This window comes from Hyposmocoma kahamanoa, unplaced genomic scaffold (genome assembly GCF_003589595.1).
Source record: "Hyposmocoma kahamanoa isolate Upper Pololo Valley unplaced genomic scaffold, ASM358959v1 289, whole genome shotgun sequence".
Taxonomy (NCBI): Eukaryota; Metazoa; Arthropoda; class Insecta; order Lepidoptera; family Cosmopterigidae; genus Hyposmocoma; species Hyposmocoma kahamanoa.
In genome coordinates this window covers 723,049-742,857 of record NW_020653777.1, presented here as the reverse complement: position 1 = coordinate 742,857, position 19,809 = coordinate 723,049, and the positions used below count along the sequence as shown (strand labels likewise).

The window sequence follows — 19,809 nt, the reverse complement described above, 5'->3', positions numbered from 1 at the left end:
AATCTTCCTAAATAGAAAGAAAGAAAGAAAGAAACATTTATTCGGCTATTACAAATAAAATATACAAATAATAATAATAATATTAATCTAAATTTAAATTAAAAAATAAACCACTAAAAACAATAATCAAAAAATATATATATTACTAAGTACATAATTAATAGCCGAAAAGGCTAGTCAGCTCAGCTTAATGCTGGGCAGTGCCACAGCGCTGATTTTCAGCTGAAGCCTGAGAAGAGGTAGATAGGCTATGCCTATTTAATCACTTTCGTACATTTTATGTATATAGTAGTATAATCACTACATCACTACATATTATCATTACCGCGTCTGTCTGTCTGTCTGATTGCGATAAATTCGAAAAGTACTGAACGGATTTTACACCAATAGACAGAGTGCAGCTATTATAGTTAACTAAATTTCTCAAACGATTTCGATAAAACTTGGCAATAAAGTAAATTCATTATGTAGTCTACCAGTATATGATGAGTGCTGAGAAAGGGGCGGCTAGTACTGACTACATGGCCTGGGGCCTAGGCCGGCCAAGACTGCAAATCCGCCACTGCTCAGGACGACAGCCGCAGTGGCAATGCCCCTAAGATCCTTGCAATTAATATCTCTAAGTGGCACTGCAACTGCTATGGACAAGTGTGTCGCTTACCACCAGGTACACGAGTCGTTCATCCCGTCACTTTAATATTTTTTTTATAATATCAAGTGACAGGATGAACGAGAGAAGAGCTAGTATGTATTAAAACATGTGATTTTAGGTTTTTGATACCGAATTTTCTTATCATAGATAACTTTCCCATGAAACTGAAAATGAAGAATAATCTCTTTTTTTATTTAAAACTGCACTTAATGAATTTTACCTTTCAACAGACGATATTTGTGTAAAACTAGAGCAGAACCCAAGAATGCAAAATAAACGTTTTATAGGGCCTCAAAAACCTAATTACGGCACTGAATTTTATTTTACACGATGTAAATATTCATTTTTTAATGTCTTTTTACACCTTATTATTATGATATTGTTATTTTAACATGTACACTTACGTAACTGTAAAAATTTCAAACAGTATTCAAAAGGATTTAGTTCTCTTTGTTTTTAAATTGCTTTAACACATCATAGTATATAAATACAGGGTTACTTGTAAAATAGGACTATGGAGGTAGATATTAATAACATCATAAACAACTTGATATTATTAACAAAAAAAATTCGCCAATACTCATGGCCCTTTAGTGTAATTTATTCATTATCTACGGTCATTACTTATTAGTATGTCTGAGATTTGAAAAAGGATCTGGAAAAGGCATTTCGTTCACTGGAAAGCAGTGGCAACATTTAGTAGTTGAAAGAAAGATGGCGAAAGCTGCCCTAATAACGACGTAGAGCCGTTCATGGACTTTGTTAGTATAATTTTGCGTTTTAGTTTATGCCCAGTTATCAATATATTTTTGTATATTTTTAGAAGACGGGAAAATAAAATGTAAAAGTTGTATTATAGCATAGATGCAAGAACACAACGCAATTGATTCAGATTCAGATTCAGATAAAATACCTAATGATATAATCAATTAACCAGTAATGACATAAAGCAACAAATAAAACACAATGTGATAAAAATATTTAGACAATATTTAAATGAGAGATAATGAAAGTTGCAAACATTGACTTACAATTATATGGACGTCGGGTCCGCGCTAAAAAGTGTCCGAACTTATAGGGCGTTAAAATCGTATACAGAGCGTCATTCACGCTTTAGTCTTCGTTTGTTCGACTGACAGCGAAGCAAGCAAAATTAGACAGTACTGCGATGACATTACAATTTAAATTCAACGTTTTAGCTTTTTCATATTCCTTTACATGTCACTACGTTTAAATAGGTTCACTTGGGACATTTTTTTCGTGGTTTTTGTATTAGACCCGTCGTCCATTTATTTGTAAGTCAATGGTTGCAAAGGAACGTTTTGACAAGGGACATCTTGCCAATGTCAATGTCACATTGATATTGAGAACAGTGTGACAATTTGTGGCAGATTTCTGCCATTTGGGCAGATTTATTTTTTATTCATATTCATTGGAGCAGAACATGATAAGTTATATTAAATGTGGCAGAGTTTGGCGGGTTTGGAAATATTCGGGAAGGTCTTTATTATTTTTGGGAACAAACTGAAAACTTGTTGTTTTCTGCTACTACGAGCAAACATCTGAAGCGAAATACAAGACAATATTATAAACATAACCTATATTAACATTATAACCCCAGCTTCTACAGGCTGTACTCAATTAGCTTTTTTGGTGCTTTGATAATGAATCACAAGTATTCATAATGCACGTCGTCAAAAACACTAGGTCACAGAATATACGGATGTTGCCATCCTTCTTTAATAATTAAGGCGAGGTATTTTAACGCAAGCCTAGATTTTAGGAGTTGAGGTATGGGGGTCTGTAAATTAATATGAATAAAATAAGGCGAAGCAAGTTTGACATAGGTCCGACGTAATTGACGGGCAGTATGCAGCGCGACGTGTCTTTGAACCGCTGGGCAATTTTTGGATAAGTGTGAATTTAATTAGTATACAACTTTAGTTCGTTATTTCTTTCGTTTATGGCGCGTATAAAATACGCCGTGTGCAAATGCTCTTAAAGTTCTAAGATGTAATTGTAGCGTTACGACGATCGATTGTGTAATAATTAATGTTTCTTTTTTTACTAATTATTTTAATATTATAATAACTACTTTTGTTTCTTGATTTTTAACAATTCATTCTATTTCACTTTCGGACAAAAGTAAAAATATTTATCGATTTACTAATACGGTTCATTTTGCTTGGACCGAGCGACCAGTGTCCTTGGCTTTATTTCAAATTTTTTTTTACAAACGAAATTAAAACCATATTTAGTTCAATCGATATAAAAAAAACATTGGTATATGTAAAGTACCTATAGAATACGGCGGTTTTCTTGTAAAATTTCGAGGTAAGTTTGAGTTTTTTTTATAGTGAAAATTTTTAGAAATCGTGTTTTCACACCGTATAACTGCACTGCACTGATTATGCTTAGAATAATAACGCATAGAATGATAGTTTCATATCAAACGAACTGTCACAAGTGAGGCAAAAATCAAATTCATGTAGGCTAGTTTTAGTAGTAGGTTAATTTTCGGTTTTGGTCAATATTTATATAAAAATACAAGTTGAAACGCGTTACTTCCTTGTGGAATGTGATGTTAGTATCTATTTTATGTTTGTCTGACGTATTTTTACACTCATTTACCGCACATTTCGTCATTTTTAGCTAAAATTCTTGATCTGTTCGCGGTGCAAGTTGAGATTGAGCACTGAAGGCCCGCCCGCTCGAGTAGGCCCTTTGGGAGCGCTTCAATTCGCCTCACTTAGCGTGTGCGGACTAGGTTTCTATGCGTTATTATTCTAAGAATCAGTGTATAACCTCAATTTCACTATAATATATTTTTTTCCAAAGTGGTAAATTCAACACTTTCACTGTTATGCGAAAACAACCAAAGCCATTTGAGTTTGTGTCGACTCTTAAATAGATCGCTCTAAACGGTAACTGTGCAAAACACAGGAGCGCTGATGGGGGTCGTTTGAGCTTACTACCAGATACAGATTTCAGATAGTACCTACAACAAAAATTTTAAAGTATTTTTGGGTTATCTATCAGAAGTCCGAAATGACATTTTCCAGAAGTAACGTTTGCTCTAATTTTCATAACCTCGAAAGTAATTTTGAGAGGAAAATGTTTTTTCTTTTAAACCTAACTTAATCTAACCTATCCGAACCTATCGTTTATCGTTTATCGCGTCTTTGCGATAAACATCCAACATATCCTGAAAGAGCAGCGGTTTCGTTATAATTTGGTTTTCGGGGTAAGGAAAATTCAAACAAACGTTATTTCAGACAAAATAAATTCGAGTTTGTGACCCGGTTACCATTTTTTGGTCATGGTAGAAAAATTGTTGTTTATAATGTTAGTATATAGGCTACGAGAATGCGGTTTTACAAGTCGCCCTGTATACACTTTTGAATAAGCACGTATACTTAACGATGTCTACAAACCAAACATAGACAATTAGAACGCCATTTAAATTAAAAAAATATTTTCATTCAACAATTGATCAGGAATACGGCTTTATGGGTATGGCCCTTAACCCCAAACATGTGTTGCTATTAGATATGCGTTCGTTCGATCAGGCGCTCCGATCATATATGCACGCGCACGCTTCCGTATTGCGTATGCGCAGTGAAAATGGCAACGCCAGAAATTGACATTTCTAAAATAAAACTTAGTGACTTTATATTCGAAGATGTTTTGTTTATACATTACTGGCGTCGCCATTTTCGCTACGCATGCGCAATATAGAAGCTTCCGTGTGCGTACGATCGGAGCGCCTGATCAAACTGATAAAAATTTGATTACTATAGAAAATACGTTATTTCATTTTTTCCTTTCAAAAAGTATTTGTATAACTGTTTTTTTTCGTCGGCGCGCTGCCGCTGGCTGGTCTATTATCGGTGCTCATTTCTAATTGCTATAGGGGCTCGAGGTGCTAAGGGGGCCCTTATTTTTCTTAAATATCATCATCTCGGTCGTCAGTTCTGTGTCGTTGTAGCACTGCAAGCCTCTGCTGCGTCACTTCTAGGTGGTGTTTCCTCCATTTTATGCGGCGGTTCTGGAACCATACTTTCACCTGTCGAGAGAGAATTGGTTTTTTTTTACATAATTCATAATCAATGATCGGAAAAAGGTGTTCCACATATATGCATAGATCCATGTATATACATGTATAGCTATAAGGAGCGATGAACTATATAATGACATCTCTTTCTTTTTTGATGTTTCGAATCGTCCTATCTTAGTATAATGTTAAAGTACTTAATATTATTTACATTCAGAGAATTTTAACTGCCAAAAAAAAAGAAAAGTATGTAATAATGAAATCTATTAAAATTACGTTGTTTTCAATTATTTTTCTGCATTTTCATGAAGAAAAATAAATAAAACAAGCTGAGTCTTGATTGTCACGTTGTGAATTCGGAATTATAGTCTAGTGTCAACTGTTAGTGTCATCAAGGAGTATATAGATGTCGCTGTCATAATTTTACGAAATAAACTACGCGTATTTTTATTTAACGAGAAATATTTCCTATGTACTATTAAATAAAAAAAGTAAACAAAATATTGAAGAGACATATATACATAAATAAGTCCAACTTAACTTTTAATCATTACAAATCAATATTTAGACAATATAATTCAACTTACAAATCAATATAATTCGAAAATAATATTGTTTCCATTGCATCCGTGTAACTATTTTAAGATTGCTAAATTTGACAAAAGAACAATATTACTTTAATGTTAAAGTTCATAGTACGAACTGAGTGAATGAATAGTCACAAAGCTGCCAATAAAACAACATAGTTTTAACATTGTAATAAGCTTACTTTAAGCGCGTCATGGTGCGAAAAATGAATGTAAGGTTAAAATAATATTGTCTTAAGAGTTTGTGGTAGGCCCCCAGGATTCTATTAAATATTTTTTTTAATTTTTTTTTTATATAATAATAACGCACACACTCAACATAGCCCCGCACTAGGGAAACCCTGTGTCGCGGGTGCCATGGACACACACATAGACAACCACAAATTACACCCAAAACTCACGAGAGAAATAAATGTAGGCCATACAAATATTTCTCCCGGCCCGGGAATCGAACCCGGGGACCTCTGCGTGGCAGTCCGGTATGGTAACCGTTCGCCCACGGAGGCAGTTTAAGATAAATAACTCTCATCAAAGTCCGTCGCGGAGATAAACGCATGTACAAGACAAACGCGTCTATTCCACATGAAGCCCTACAGAAACTTTGATTAATTAATTAATTACGATTTGGGGACGTTAGGTTTTTTGAAAACGAGGCACCTATCCCACTGCGGCGTCTATCCCGGTTTTACCCTACATTACTCTTTTTACTTTACTTTTAAAGAGAAACTTACTTGAGCTTCGGTGAGTTGCAATGCATGGGCCAAGTACAGTCTTTCAGGGCCCACCATATATTGTTGTCTCTCAAATTCGGCCTCGAGTCTTTCCAGCTGCTCAGGTGTGAAGATAGTCCGTATACGTTTACTTCTACCCGAACTACAAACGAACGAAAAAAATCGTTCTTAATAAAAAAACACGTTTTGTGACCTTGGTATGCTAAAATAACATTTGATGTTTGATCAAAAGTTTTTAAATACATGAAAGTCATAATCATAATACGAATAAATGGAGCAAGTTATGTAAAGTCACAAAGGATAACTATTATAGATAATTATTAAACATAATGTGCAACAACATGAATGAAGTTCCGTCGCATATCACTAGATGGCAATGAACAACTTTTATACATTTTTAAGTCTTTTTTTAGAAAAAAGGTCGTTAAAAACCATAAACGAAGATCTGCAACAAGCTCATAGAAAAAATCGGAAAGTCCGCTAGTTCGTTCCATGGCTAAGTTGACATAGAGTCTGCCACGGTTTGCTGGAAGACGTTGGGTCGAATCCCGTCGGATTGAAGGTTTTGTTTAAGTGTTCGTATTAATCTTTGTATTAATAATTATAACAAACTACATTAGTGGAGTAATTTCACAAAAATAATTTAATATTATGGTGGTCAAACATTGTGACCTTCAATAAAAAAAAGCTTAAAACAATAAAAAAACGTTCCCTTAAAAAAAATCTTGAAAATGTACAAATTGTTCAATGCCATCTAGCGATATGCGACGGAACTTCCTTTGCACATTGCGTGATAGTTTAACCCCGGACGCCAATAGAGGGCAGTTATAAGTTTACGGAATTTATCTGTGAGGCTGTCTGTGAAGGGTGCGTACATATATTTTATTTCAAATATATTATAATAGCTTTTTCACGCAATATAACGAACGTTTAAAAATACAATAACAAACTTATATTTCACAATTTCATTTTTGATAACAATCATCATTGACTTACAATTATATGGACGTCGGGTCCGCGCTAAAAAGTGTCCGAACTTATAGCGCGTTAAAATCGTATACAGAGCGTCATTCACGCTTTAGTCTTCGTTTGTTCGACTGACAGCGAAGCAAGCAAAATTAGACAGTACTGCGATGACATTACAATTTAAATTCAACGTTTTAGCTTTTTCATATTCCTTTACATGTCACTACGTTTAAATAGGTTGACTTGGGACATTTTTTTCGTGGCTTTTGTATTAGACCCGTCGTCCATTTATATGTAGGTCAATGACAATCATTAATTAAATCATTAAAAAACCGACCTCAAAACTTTGTGGAATTACATTTATTTGCCAAGTTTTATTGATATTCATCCCCTACTTTACCACCCTTAGAAGTGGAATACTTTCTTCAAATTTGAGCGGAAACAATCATCAAAATCGGTTCACAAGTGTCAAAATAATCGCGTAACAAAAAGAAAAGATAACACACTCGAATGGGAACCTCGTCCTTTTTTTGGAATCCGTTAATAAAATAGAATTGCAAGTGTAAAAACAATAACAACTCACCTATTAGAACAGGTAATAGAATGATTCCTAGTGGTTTTCATTTGACCAGGTTGTGGCCTTAACTCGGGCCGTGGACTATCTGAAAAAAACAAACAAAACTACATTATTACCACAGTAAAATAAGAGTGACAACTCCGTACAAAGCAACAGAGCGGCTTGTATTTGTGTATACGGACGCACACATTCACATAATAATGAAAGACGCGTTGGCAGAAATGGGCAAGCGATCGAGTTTTAATGGTTTTAACCCGACGCTTTGCTTTGCCGGGTTTAAATCGGGTTAATACACATTAATGCCCAAAATCGGGGGCAAATTCTATTTAATTCTAAATATTTGTTGTAAATCGTAATAAATGTAAGTGTAAGAATTTGATAACTGAAAAAAATTGCTTCTAAAATTGTCATAATATTATGAAGAAACCGAAAATCTTCCCCATGCTGCTCAATGAAGTGTTTTCACATCAAAATACACACACTGTTTTTCCCAGAGACACGCAAGGCACACACACACACGTTTTCAGTGAGAGAATTATTTAGACAGATTATATAATTCTGATTAATTTAATTTTTTAAATTACTATTTTTTCTTATTATACTGTTGTATTCGTGTATATCATTTTTGCATAATGTATAAATAAAGTAACGACAATTGTATATTTTATTTTTTCTTTTTCAAATACCAGCGGTTATTTGTACTGATTATTTGATACTTGCTGTACACTATGCATGTTGTTATTATAATATTATTAAAAAAAATTTATTGCTTTCTAATCTAAACGTTTCGATTTGCCTTTCTATTGAATTGGTCAGCTTGAAAATCGCATGGAAATAAATCGATACAAAAATCCGTTGAATCGTATGCCCTTGAATCGGTTTTCATAAAAATCGAACGTAATGTGCATCCTTATTAATGAGAATCCACAGGGTTGCAAAAAAGGTGACTGGTGTGACGTGAAGAGTTGTGAGGATTTGCCTCTTTTCCATCTAAAAAAGATTATTTTACACATTGACTTACAATTATATGGACGTCGGGTCCGCGCTAAAAAGTGTCCGAACTTATAGGGCGTTAAAATCGTATACAGAGCGTCATTCACGCTTTAGTCTTCGTTTGTTCGACTGACAGCGAAGCAAGCAAAATTAGACAGTGCTGCGATGACATTACAATTTAAATTCAACGTTTTAGCTTTTTCATATTCCTTTACATGTCACTACGTTTAAGTAGGTTGACTTGGGACATTTTTTCGTGGTTTTTGTATTAGACCCGTCGTCCATTTATTTGTAAGTCAATGATTTTACATCGAAATTTGTAATAAGTATGGAATTATACCAAACTCCGTATTCTCCGGGTTTTCACCCACTGCCCATCTCTGCTCGTTGGGACGACAATGTTATGCAACACTACTGCACCGTGAGATTATGCGACTGTGTACGTCCATACACGGAGAGCAGCGGGCGTGCACACCAGGATTGTCGCGAATATCAACATCCGCATGTGACGGGACGAACAAGTCGTGCGCGTGATGGTAAGCTGCACGCCTGTCCATAACAGTTGCAGTACCACGCAAGAGCTCTAAATCGTAAAGATCTGAGGGGCACTGCCACTGCGCCCGTCACCCTGAGAGATAAAATTGATAAGTCCTATGTGTCTGTAATTTCAACAGCACCCTTACCCTTCTAAACCGGAACGCAGTAATGCTTACATTACTGCTTGGCGGCAGAAATAAGTAAGGTGGCAGTACTTCCCTGGAATCAATTCAATCATAAATTAAAATATTCGCATCAGCCTCCGCATTCACTGATGCTGATATTCATAGCGGATGTTCGAGTCGTGATATGGCCTAAAAGGTACGCTGGAATAATTTACAAACTTTCCAGAAACAGACTGTAAGCCGAAAAGGCAGCTCAGCTGTTGTTTTTCAAATATAACTTTGATCAAATTCAGCAATAATTGATTGTTTTCATGCAAATTGATTCTTTTGTTAATAAATGTCACAAAATCATTTAAATAATATTTTATTACAATACCATAGAAAATAGAAAGTTTTTCGTGTAGATAGATTCAGGAAGGATGTACATTTAGTAACCTTACTATTTCTGCCGCCAAGCAGTTAATGTCAGCATAACTATGTTCCGGTTTTGAAGGGTAATTGTGCTGGTAATATTACAGGCACAGAACTTGTCAACTTATGTCTCAGGGTGACGGGGGCAGTGGCAATGCGCCTCAGATCTTTGCTATTTAAAGCACTGAGTGACATTGTAGTTGTTATGGACAGGCGAGAAGCTTACCTCAGACGCACAAGTTGTTCGTCCCGTCACTAGATGTTGTAAAAAAATATATATTTTCGCGTTTTTTATTAAATACATAAAATCAGCACCCGCATCAGCATCTGCTGATGTTAAGGTCGAAAATCCAGCATCCGCTGATGCGTAAAAAACCTGCATCGGCAACAATCCTGATGCATACATACAAACCGCGCAACTACGTTTGCATAGAGTTGCCACACTTGTGTTATTATATTACGTTTCTGACGGTGTGACCTCCTTACACCGTCATCCCACATTTTTGTATCGCCTCTCTCCACTTGTATCGTATCATTTTTTCTTTTACTTGTATTTAAATTTCAATTGTTCCATGTTCATTCGCTTTCTAATTTTGTTTCGTACCACGGTCACTCCCTGCTCGACCGCCACAACAGTCGGAGCTGTTTCAAATTCAATCGCGTATAATCGCTAATTTTGGTTCTTTACTACGTTTATAATCGTCATTAAATAAGCTAAATCATGTGTAGTAATCTATATCAGCCTTCATGTACCTAAGATTACGTATCTGTAACACAGTTACTCGGCCCTTTTAAAGGTAAGTAAGTGCCTTAATCATAAAGTGTAGGGAGTGTTTTTTTTATTAATGTACTGTTTTCTACATCTGCCTTTTATCTGTTACAGTTTTTTTACTTTACCTTTTACTTCAAGTTAAATAAATTTGTGGACCGGAAGTTTCCTGTTTTACTGAAGTGATCCTGATAACGGTTGTTAGGGTTACAACCCTTTCACGTTATTACTTTCACTGGACTTTGTGGCTATCGAATGGGAGTATGTTTACCACTATGATATTCATTAGTTTTTGTGAAATTACTCCACTTCATAGTTTGTTATAATTATTTTTACGAAAGACACCTAAAACATTGACTTACAATTATATGGACGTCGGGTCCGCGCTAAAAAGTGTCCGAACTTATAGAGCGTTAAAATCGTATACAGAGCGTCATTCACGCTTTAGTCTTCGTTTGTTCGACTGACAGGGAAGCAAGCAAAATTAGTCAGTACTGCGATGACATTACAATTTAAATCTAACGTTTTAGCTTTTTCATATTTCTTTACATGTCACTACGTTTAAATAGGTTGACTTGGGACATTTTTTTCGTGGTGTTTGTATTAGACCCGTCGTCCATTTATTTGTAAGTTAATGACCTAAAATAAATTTCTTTGATCCGGCCGGATTCGAACCAACGTCTTCCAGCACACTCACGTGCCCCACGCGTCTTCTCGTCTTAGGCCCTGATAGATGGCACTACGGTAAAAAAATCGTCAAAAACTAAAAACGCAGATCTACAACAAGCACTTAGAAAAATTCGTAAGTTCCGCTCGTTCGTTCCGTGGTTTAATTGGCATGGCGTCTAGCATGCTTTGCCGGAAGGCACTGGTTCGAATCCAGCCGGGTCGAATGAATTTTTGAAGTGTTCAATCTTTGTGTTAGTAATTTCATCAACCTATAATAGTGGAGTAATTTCACAAAAATAATTTAATATAACGTTGGTCAAACATCGTAATATTCAATTAAAAAAATTTTAAAAATGTATATAAAAGTAGTTCAATCCCATGTAACGATTAATTTACCGGTTTTGTGCAACAAGGGTGGATAACACATGAAAAAAAAATATTTTTAAATGTTTCTAATTGTTTTCAAATAATAATAACACATGAATATTTTAGTTAAATCATAAGACAGATAAATAATACCTAAAGTATATAAGAGTCATATTATAAATATTAAAAACATACAAGACCAAGTTAATACTTATTCATAGTGCACTTTAGTTATAAAAGCATCTGAATTTCCGACCACTGATTGTAAGGTAACTGTATTTTAAAAATATTTATTTCTAAAACGAAGACGTTTATTTCAAGGTGATACTTTTTTTGGGTTATTTTCTATAGTACAGAGCGATAATATTATAATTGTTTTATAGAGTATTTTTTTGAGATACTACTATGGTCATGAAAGTTTTATCGTTCCTTCTTTCATTTAAAAGCATTTTTTTTTCATATTAAGCATGAATTTAACTAAACTATAGTTAAATCTTTGAATCACAAATATGATGTTCAGAACAGCCACAAAGCCACCGAAACAATGAATTTATTGCAAAATCAAATTTCCCGATCGCATAATTTCACGAAATTCAGCCGTTAAGTGGCCAGCTCGATCATGTGATTATTTTTTATGGGATTATGTTCAAGACAGAGTCTATACGGAGCCAATTGAATCGACTGCAGCCTTAAAACTCAACATTCGTGAAGTGGTTAACGATATTGTGGGGGCGGATTATGAGAAAAACGCCTGGTTGTGAATTGAGCTTCTTGATCTTGGTCTTGCTTGGATCGCGGTGAGATTTGGAACGCCTTCGGAGTCTTGTGCAGTCAATTTTGGAATGTCGTTCCGCTCCCAACGCTCCGCTTTTTATATCATCGCTGGCCCGCCGTGCTGCTCGCATTCTATTCAAGTGTGCGAGCGGGACGCCACCAATGCAGGAGCGGGACGGGAGAACCCTACAGACTCCAAGCAAAACCCCTCTCTCCCTCTCGTTTATTTACCAAACCTTAAACTAAATTAACAATACCAAATTATAATAATAAATCACAATAATAAATTTACAATATTAAAAATCACATGGGCGCGAACACGTTTTCGTCCTGAACATATTCTCCCGCCGCAGCTTGTAGCTGGAAAGTCCTAGGGTTCGCGCTTCGTTGTCTCGTTGCCTCCCGTTGCAATGATTACCAGCTTCTTTGTAGGACGGCGCAGAACTCCTCTGTTTGTCCGCACGTCGACCGCCCTTATTTCTCCGTCGGGGCCTGGGTATGTAGCCACAATGATGCCGCGGGGCCAGGTGTTGCGTGGTAGCGTCCCGTCGGCTATGAACACCAAGTCTCCCAATTGTAGCGCGCCGTTGGTGGCTCTCGGAGTTCGTCTGTGCTGGAGATCAGGGAGGTATTCTTTTATCCAGCGTGACCAGAACATGTCGGCCAGTCGTTGGCTGGTCCGCCAGATTTTGCGCCCATCGATGTCTGTGTCCGTGAAGGCTCCAGGCAGTGGTACTCGTGAGGGACCCCCCCAGTAGGAAGTGGTTCGGAGTCAGGGGGTTCTCGTCTTCTGGAGCAGTGGATACATGGGTGAGAGGGCGGCTGTTGAGGGTGTGCTCTGCTTCGACCAATAGAGTGTGCAGGACCTCTTCTTTCGGGGCGCGTTCGTGCAGTACGGTGTACAGAGCTGTTTTGATGCTCCGTACCAGACGCTCCCATGCTCCTCCCATGAACGGTGCGCTCGGCGGTATGTATCTCCACTTGATGAACCGGATACTGGCGTCTTCCTGTATAGCTTCTAGTGCTGCCCTCTGTAGCTCGGCGTCCGCGCCGCGGAGATTGGTTCCCTGGTCAGACCACAGCTCCGTCGGGCATCCGCGTCGCGATATGAAGCGACGGAGTGCCATGATGGCGGAGTCGGTGCTCAGATCTCCGGCGACCTCGACGTGGACCGCTCTCGTGGTAAGGCAGGTGAAGATCGCTCCGTATCTTTTCTGTCGTGTGCGGCCTACTGTGACTTGGAGTGGGCCGAAGAAATCCAGCCCGGTGTATGTGAACGGGCGTTGATGGTGAGCGAGGCGGCTGGGCGGATGGTTTCCGGTCGAGGGTTGTGGAGGCGTGGCTCTCATGATGCGGCACACTCGGCAACGTTTCAGTTCGCTTCGCACAGCGTTGCGTAGTCGTAGGAGCCAGTAGTGCTGTCGTACCTCGCTGGTGGTGATGCCGAAGCCTCCGTGGTGCGTCTGTTTGTGTATCCAGGCGATATACAGTCGCACCCACGGGTGGTCTCCATCAAGCACGGCTGGTGACCGTTGTTGCTCAGTGATATCACCCGCCGCCGCTATACGCGATCGTAGTCGTATTATGCCCTCGCCGTCGAGTAGCGTTGATAATTTCATAAGGCGGCTAGAGGGGGGAAAGGGGGTCCCCCTCATGAGGGCGTTGATTTCCTCGGTGAACGCCTCTTCCTGTTGTGCTCGTATCCACAGCGACTCGGCGTGGCGTAGATATGATGCGTCGATCGTTTTAAATTTGTGTAAAACTTGCTTTCCACGCGCAGCCTCGGAAGTATTCGTCTTCTTGCTTTCTGTATTATTTTTTCGCCAAGTAGGGTCGGCGTCGGCATTTTTCCTCGTTCTCTTCCTTAAAGCGGCGCATCGTTGTGTGCGCGTCCGTAGCCTGTCTATGAACTGTAGTACGCGCGCTGTGGTCCGCATGAGGCGTATCCAACTTGAGAAACGAGTTACTTCGGGTAGAGCTTCCTTCAGTCGCGCGCCGACGCCTGTGGTGAGGTGGACCCGTTCTTCATCCGTGACGTTGACGTCCGTGACTTCCTCTTGAGGCCAATTTTCTTCCGACATATATAGAAAGTCCGGCCCCCTGTACCATCGATGATTAGAGTCGAAGTCGTGTGGCACGTCGCGGGTTAGTCGTCTGCGACGTTCATTTTGGTGGGTATCCATCTCTTTTTCAGTTCCTCGTCGCGGTCGAGTTTCTTTTCAACTAGTTCCAATCTTCTTAACGCCACGTCGTAGCTGTCAGGTGGACGAACGGGCTCGTTACGCCATAGAAGACCGGTTTCAAAGCCTCCCGCCGGTAAACGGCGGGTTTTATCTTCTAGTTGTTGCAGTGCTCGTCGCTCGTCGTCGTTGTGGCTGCGTCTCGGTGTGACAGCCAATGACTCGAGGCTGAAGTGTTCCCTCATCATCTGCTCCATGGACTCTTCATCATCAGGGGCGACAGCGTGGAGTACTTTGTGGGTGTTGACTCTTTCACTCGATCTCTTAGTGCCGTGTAGAACCCAACCTAAATCGGTGAGTGTTGCGATCGGTTGGTGTCGGTCTCCTTGTCGCACGGCATGTGTGAGTAAAAGATGCCAGTTGTCTTGACCCAGCAGTATCGTAGGTGATCCCCCTTCGTAGATGAGATGCTCTTCTAAGTCGTGCAGGTGGGGGCAAGCTCGTATGACGTTACGTGGGACTGCTTGCGGCGATAGCTTCAAGTTGTTCATGGTGCGGGCCGTTATTGTATGCTCATTCGTGTCGCGCCCGCGCAGAGAAATGCGTACTTGTTGCGATTCGCCAACGTTGATTCGCGTGCCGGCTACACCCTCAATGTAAAAGGGTGCTGGTGTACCCGCTGCGCCGATCCTTCTTGCTAGCGCCGCCTCAATCAGGCTGCACGTTGACCCGTCGTCCAGTAGCGCGAGTGCGTTGCACGTACCCTTGGGGCCCCTCACTTGCACAGGGAGTACCTTCAGTAGCGCGGTGGTGTTGCTTCTGTCTTTTGCTGATGCCACAACAAATGATGCAGGAGCTTCTTTCTTCTCCTTTGATGAGGGTGGAGTGCCATGCAGCAGTGAATGATGCATGTACTCGCAACCGTCGATGCCGCACCTCTTGTTCTTACACGTATGGCGAAATTTGCGTGTCCGTAAACAGCGGAAACATAGCCTATGTTTGCGTGCTATGTCCCACCTGGCGGCTACATCTGCTGTCTTCATTTCGTCGCATTGCGCCACATGATGACCCGTCTTGTCGCAAATAGGACACGTAGTAACTTGTTCGTGCTCGGCTGGCTTCACTATTTGAGTGTGGTAGCTCTTCATGGGTCTCCTGCCTGCTGGCTCCCGCCGGTCTTCCACAGGTGTGTTCTCGACGGGCGCGTAGCTCCCACAACGTGCAGCTGTGCGTTGCATGAACTCGGTCAGGGTTACTAGGTCAGGTTGGTATTCTGGCTGTTCCGCAGCAAAGTCATAGTATCGATAGCGCAATGCTGAAGGCAGCTTCTCAACCACGGCGCGCACTATCTCGGCATTGTGTAGATAATGCGGTCTGTTTAGCGCCTTCAATGTGGCCGTGACGTTGATGATCTTCGATGCGAAGTTGCAGATGTCTCTCGGATGTTCGCCCAGACGTGGAAGGGTGCGTAGCTTACTCAGTTCGGCCAGTGCGAGCGCGTCCGAACGACCGAACCTTGATGTCAGTAAGCTCATTACTTCGTTGGAGGACGTGGCTCCGACGAATAAACATTGAGCTGCTTCCCTAGCGGTGCCTTTCAAGCTCCTCCGGAGCCTCGCCAGGTTCTCTTGTTCTGTAAGCAGTCCTGCAGATTCCTCATAGGCTGTCTTGAACGGCAGCCAGTCGCTTGACGAACCGTTGAATATGGGTAATTCTTGAAGTCTTGCAGTAGTGGGTTGAATCGCTCGTGCCGCAGTAGTGATCGCCGTTGCTAACTTTTCATAACATATGTCGTTCGGCGGCTTATGTTCCAGGTGGCCGTCGTTGTTACGATAGTATTGCGGCTGTTGTCTCTCACTTGTGTGCGTGACGTATGTAGAGGGGGGCGCTCCCCCCGCGTAGTTGGTGGGGGGGCACCTGGTCCCAGCTGTCGCAGGTGCCGCGTACGTGGAGATTTTTTCCTGGCGAATGACGTCGCGCGTCGGCGGCGGCGCCTGTGATTCGGCAGGTCTTCCCTTCAATATATCTTCCTTCGTACGTGTGGCGGCAGTGTAGTCTTCCTGCTCTTCTCTTCTCAACCCAATAGTGCTTGTGCGAATCCACTCCGATGTGCGTTCTTCGCGGATCGTGGCTTCCTCCGGTTCGTCTACGTCCGATTCCTCTTCCATTGCCGCGATCTTTGCAGATATTAAATCGATTTTCAGCTTCAATAATTCTTGTTGCGCTTCCGCTAACTGCTTACGACGACTGTTCGAAGAACCGGATCGAAAGGATCGAACAGATTTAGGAGAGCATATTCTCCGTGGTGCTTCGCTTGTAGTGGCGCCGGCTTCGGGTCTCTCTACTAGTTGGGAGACTGGCGAGGTGGCAGTCGGCGCCGCGTCGATTTGTCTGATCGTCGCGTCGGTTTCCACAGTTGCACCGGTTGTACGTGTGGCGTACGTGGAGCGCGTGTGTTCTGAAGTTGTAGCGGTCTTTTCGGTCCCCGTGATCGTGTCAGTGCCCGTCGAACAGGTTGGAGCAGTGGACGAGGATTCTTGGGTATTCACGGGGTATGATTTTGCGCTTCTGGTAACTGGCATTGTTCTTTCTTGATGTAATCCGGCTGCTGAAGGACCAGAAAATGTGGGGGCGGATTAAGAGAAAAACGCCTGGTTGTAAATTGAGCTTCTTGATCTTGGTTTTGCTTGGATCGCGGTGAGATTTGGAACGCCTTCGGAGTCTTGTGCAGTCAATTTTGGAATGTCGTTCCGCTCCCAACGCTCCGCTTTTTATATCATCGCTGGCCCGCCGTGCTGCTCGCATTCTATTCAAGTGTGCGAGCGGGACGCCACCAATGCAGGAGCGGGACGGGAGAACCCTACAGACTCCAAGCAAAACCCCTCTCTCCCTCTCGTTTATTTACCAAACCTTAAACTAAATTAACAATACCAAATTATAATAATAAATCACAATAATAAATTTACAATATTAAAAATCACATGGGCGCGAACACGTTTTCGTCCTGAACAGATATAGACCCACCATTTTGCCAAAAAGTGATTAAAAACTTTGATGAAAGAATCGACATCTGTAACTGTGGTCGTGGTGGACATTTATCAGATATCATTTTTCATTCATAATTGCCAAACCTTACTTTTTTTAATACAATAAAAATTTTAATCATTGTCGTCTAGATTTATTGCTTTATTTTGATTTACAAAACAAAGTTCTTGTTGAAAAACCATTGATTTACAAATAAATGGACGACGGGTCTAATACAAACACCACAAAAAAAGAATGTCCCAAGTCAACCTATTTAAACGTAGTGACATGTAAAGGAATATGAAAAAGCTAAAACGTTGAATTTAAATTGTAATGTCATCGCAGTACTGTCTAATTTTGCTTGCTTCGATGTCAGTCGAACAAACGAAGACTAAAGCGTGAATGACGCTCTGTATACGATTTTAACGCCCTATAAGTTCGGACACTTTTTAGCGCGGACCCGACGTCCATATAATTATAAGTCAATGATAATTAATAACACTTTCAATACGTTTGTATGCCTGATGTTTTTCCCATCGAGTGTATAACCAGAAATAGAGACGAAATGTCATTTAATCTGTTTGAAAATTATTCTGCTATATCATTACCGTGACAACTGCGCTCCGATTGGCCAGCCCGAATTCGAAACAATTGACGGGTGTCGTCAATTGTTTCACTTCAAATCGACCAGTTAACTTTAGCTTTGCTATAATGGACGAAAATTGCAAAATTACATATTTAATATTTAATTACCGATGAAATTTGATTCCGTTTGTTTTGTAATTAGATGTTTTGCTGTTTTTCCTACACCACCGAATAGAACAGCACGCCATTGTTAGATATATTATCTTTATTGCAATAAACACGGAATATTTTTGGAATATACGGAGACGTACACACAGGTCAATTGTTGGCGCTGTACTATTTCAGCTTTCTAATTTGTAATTTCAGTGCAAACGAGAGTTGATATTCATAAGTGATGTATCACTGATGAGTTACCAGAAATGTTTGGCCCTTATTTCGTCTCTGTTTCTGGTTATATACTCGATGGTTTGACCGGACACAGCGTAACTATGCTTATTTTATAGGTCTCTGGTTCATATCCGGCTCGAAGGACCACTTTAGCCTGTTGAGTAAAAGGCTAAGAAAACTTTAAAATAATGTTTTTTATTATATAGAAATTAAATGCTCGTTACGCTTGTACAAATTTTGGAAGAGAGAGAAATGGCCACCAGTGTTGACCACAACAAAAATTACCAGTGTTGCTACAATGAGACTAAAAATATTTTACTATTTTTTTCATATTAATATTATTATACAAATAAACTAAAATTAAACTAAGCTTTTATGTTCTGTACTGAACACATGTTAACTTCCAAACAACCTGTGTTTTTACAAGTAAATGAATTATGATTATGAATGGCGGGTGCAATAATGCTACAAGAAATTAATAACGCACACACTCTGGTATGAACGATTAGTACCATTAATTCTCGCTAACTGTGATGGAAAATATCATGATAAAATTTGCACGTCGAGTGAGGTTCAGGGGCTTACCATAACCTTTCAAAAAACAATCTTATTTCAACATAAGTTTATTATAATATTAGTCATATTCGTACCATGACAAACTTGTCAACCAAGTAATGTATTATTGATTAAGTGACTGAAAGAACGAATGATTTCCCAATATTGTCTATTCCTTACTAAAAATAGGAAAGAAATAACGCTATATGAACTGTGTAATGCCATCTCTTTCTTTTTTAATATTCCGAATCGTTCTGTCGTAGTATAATTTTAAAATACTTAATATTATTTACATTAAGAGAATTTCAACTGCCAAAAAAAGAAAAGTATGTAATAATAAAATCTATTAAAATTACGTTAATTTCAATTATTTCTCCGCATTTTCATGAAGAAAAATAAATAAAACAAGCTGATTCTTGATTGTCACGTTGTGAATTCGGAATTATAATCAACGGCTAGTGTCGCCAAGGAGCATATAGATGGCGCTGTCATAATTTTACAAAATAAACATCACGTATTTTTATTTAACGAGAAATTATTTCCTATGGACTATTAAATAAAAAATAAACAAAATATTGAAGAGATATATGTAAATAAGTAAGTTCAACTTAACTTTTAATCGTTACAAATCAATATTCAGACAATAAATTCGAAAATAATATTGTTTCCATTGCATCCGTGTAACTAATTTAAGATTGCTAAATTTGACATAAGAACAATATTATCTACTTTAATGTTAAGGTCGCGTCATCATAGTACGAACTGAGTGAATGAATAGTCACAAAGCTGCCTATAAAACATCATAGTTTTAACATTATAATAAGCCTACTTTAAGCGCATTTCATGGTACGAAAAGTCAATGTAAGG

The 19,809-nt window shown here is 39.5% G+C and overlaps 1 protein-coding gene across 1 annotated transcript; it reads right to left on the bottom strand.

Moving 5' to 3' along the window:
• Positions 1-4,598: 4,598 nt before the first annotated feature.
• Positions 4,599-17,401, bottom strand: LOC113229175. Its single transcript, XM_026462693.1, has 5 exons — positions 14,365-17,401; positions 12,948-14,053; positions 7,574-7,652; positions 6,025-6,166; positions 4,599-4,718 (listed from the first exon to the last, which is right to left on the bottom strand). Exons 1-5 carry the CDS (start codon positions 16,971-16,973, stop codon positions 4,599-4,601), a joined length of 4,056 nt encoding a protein of 1,351 aa, XP_026318478.1. The 5' UTR covers positions 16,974-17,401.
• Between the last annotated feature and the right edge of the window lie 2,408 nt (positions 17,402-19,809).

Coding starts and splice junctions, on each gene's coding strand:
- LOC113229175 (XM_026462693.1), bottom strand. CDS start 16,973: ATGCCAGTTACCAGAAGCGCAAAATCATACCCCGTGAATACCCAAGAA. Junction 7,653..12,947: donor ACTGGGGGGGTCCCTCACGA/GTACCACTGCCT, acceptor TGTTTTTTTCAG/ATAGTCCACGGCCCGAGTTA. Junction 4,719..6,024: donor TGCAACTCACCGAAGCTCAA/GTAAGTTTCTCT, acceptor CTCTCTCGACAG/GTGAAAGTATGGTTCCAGAA.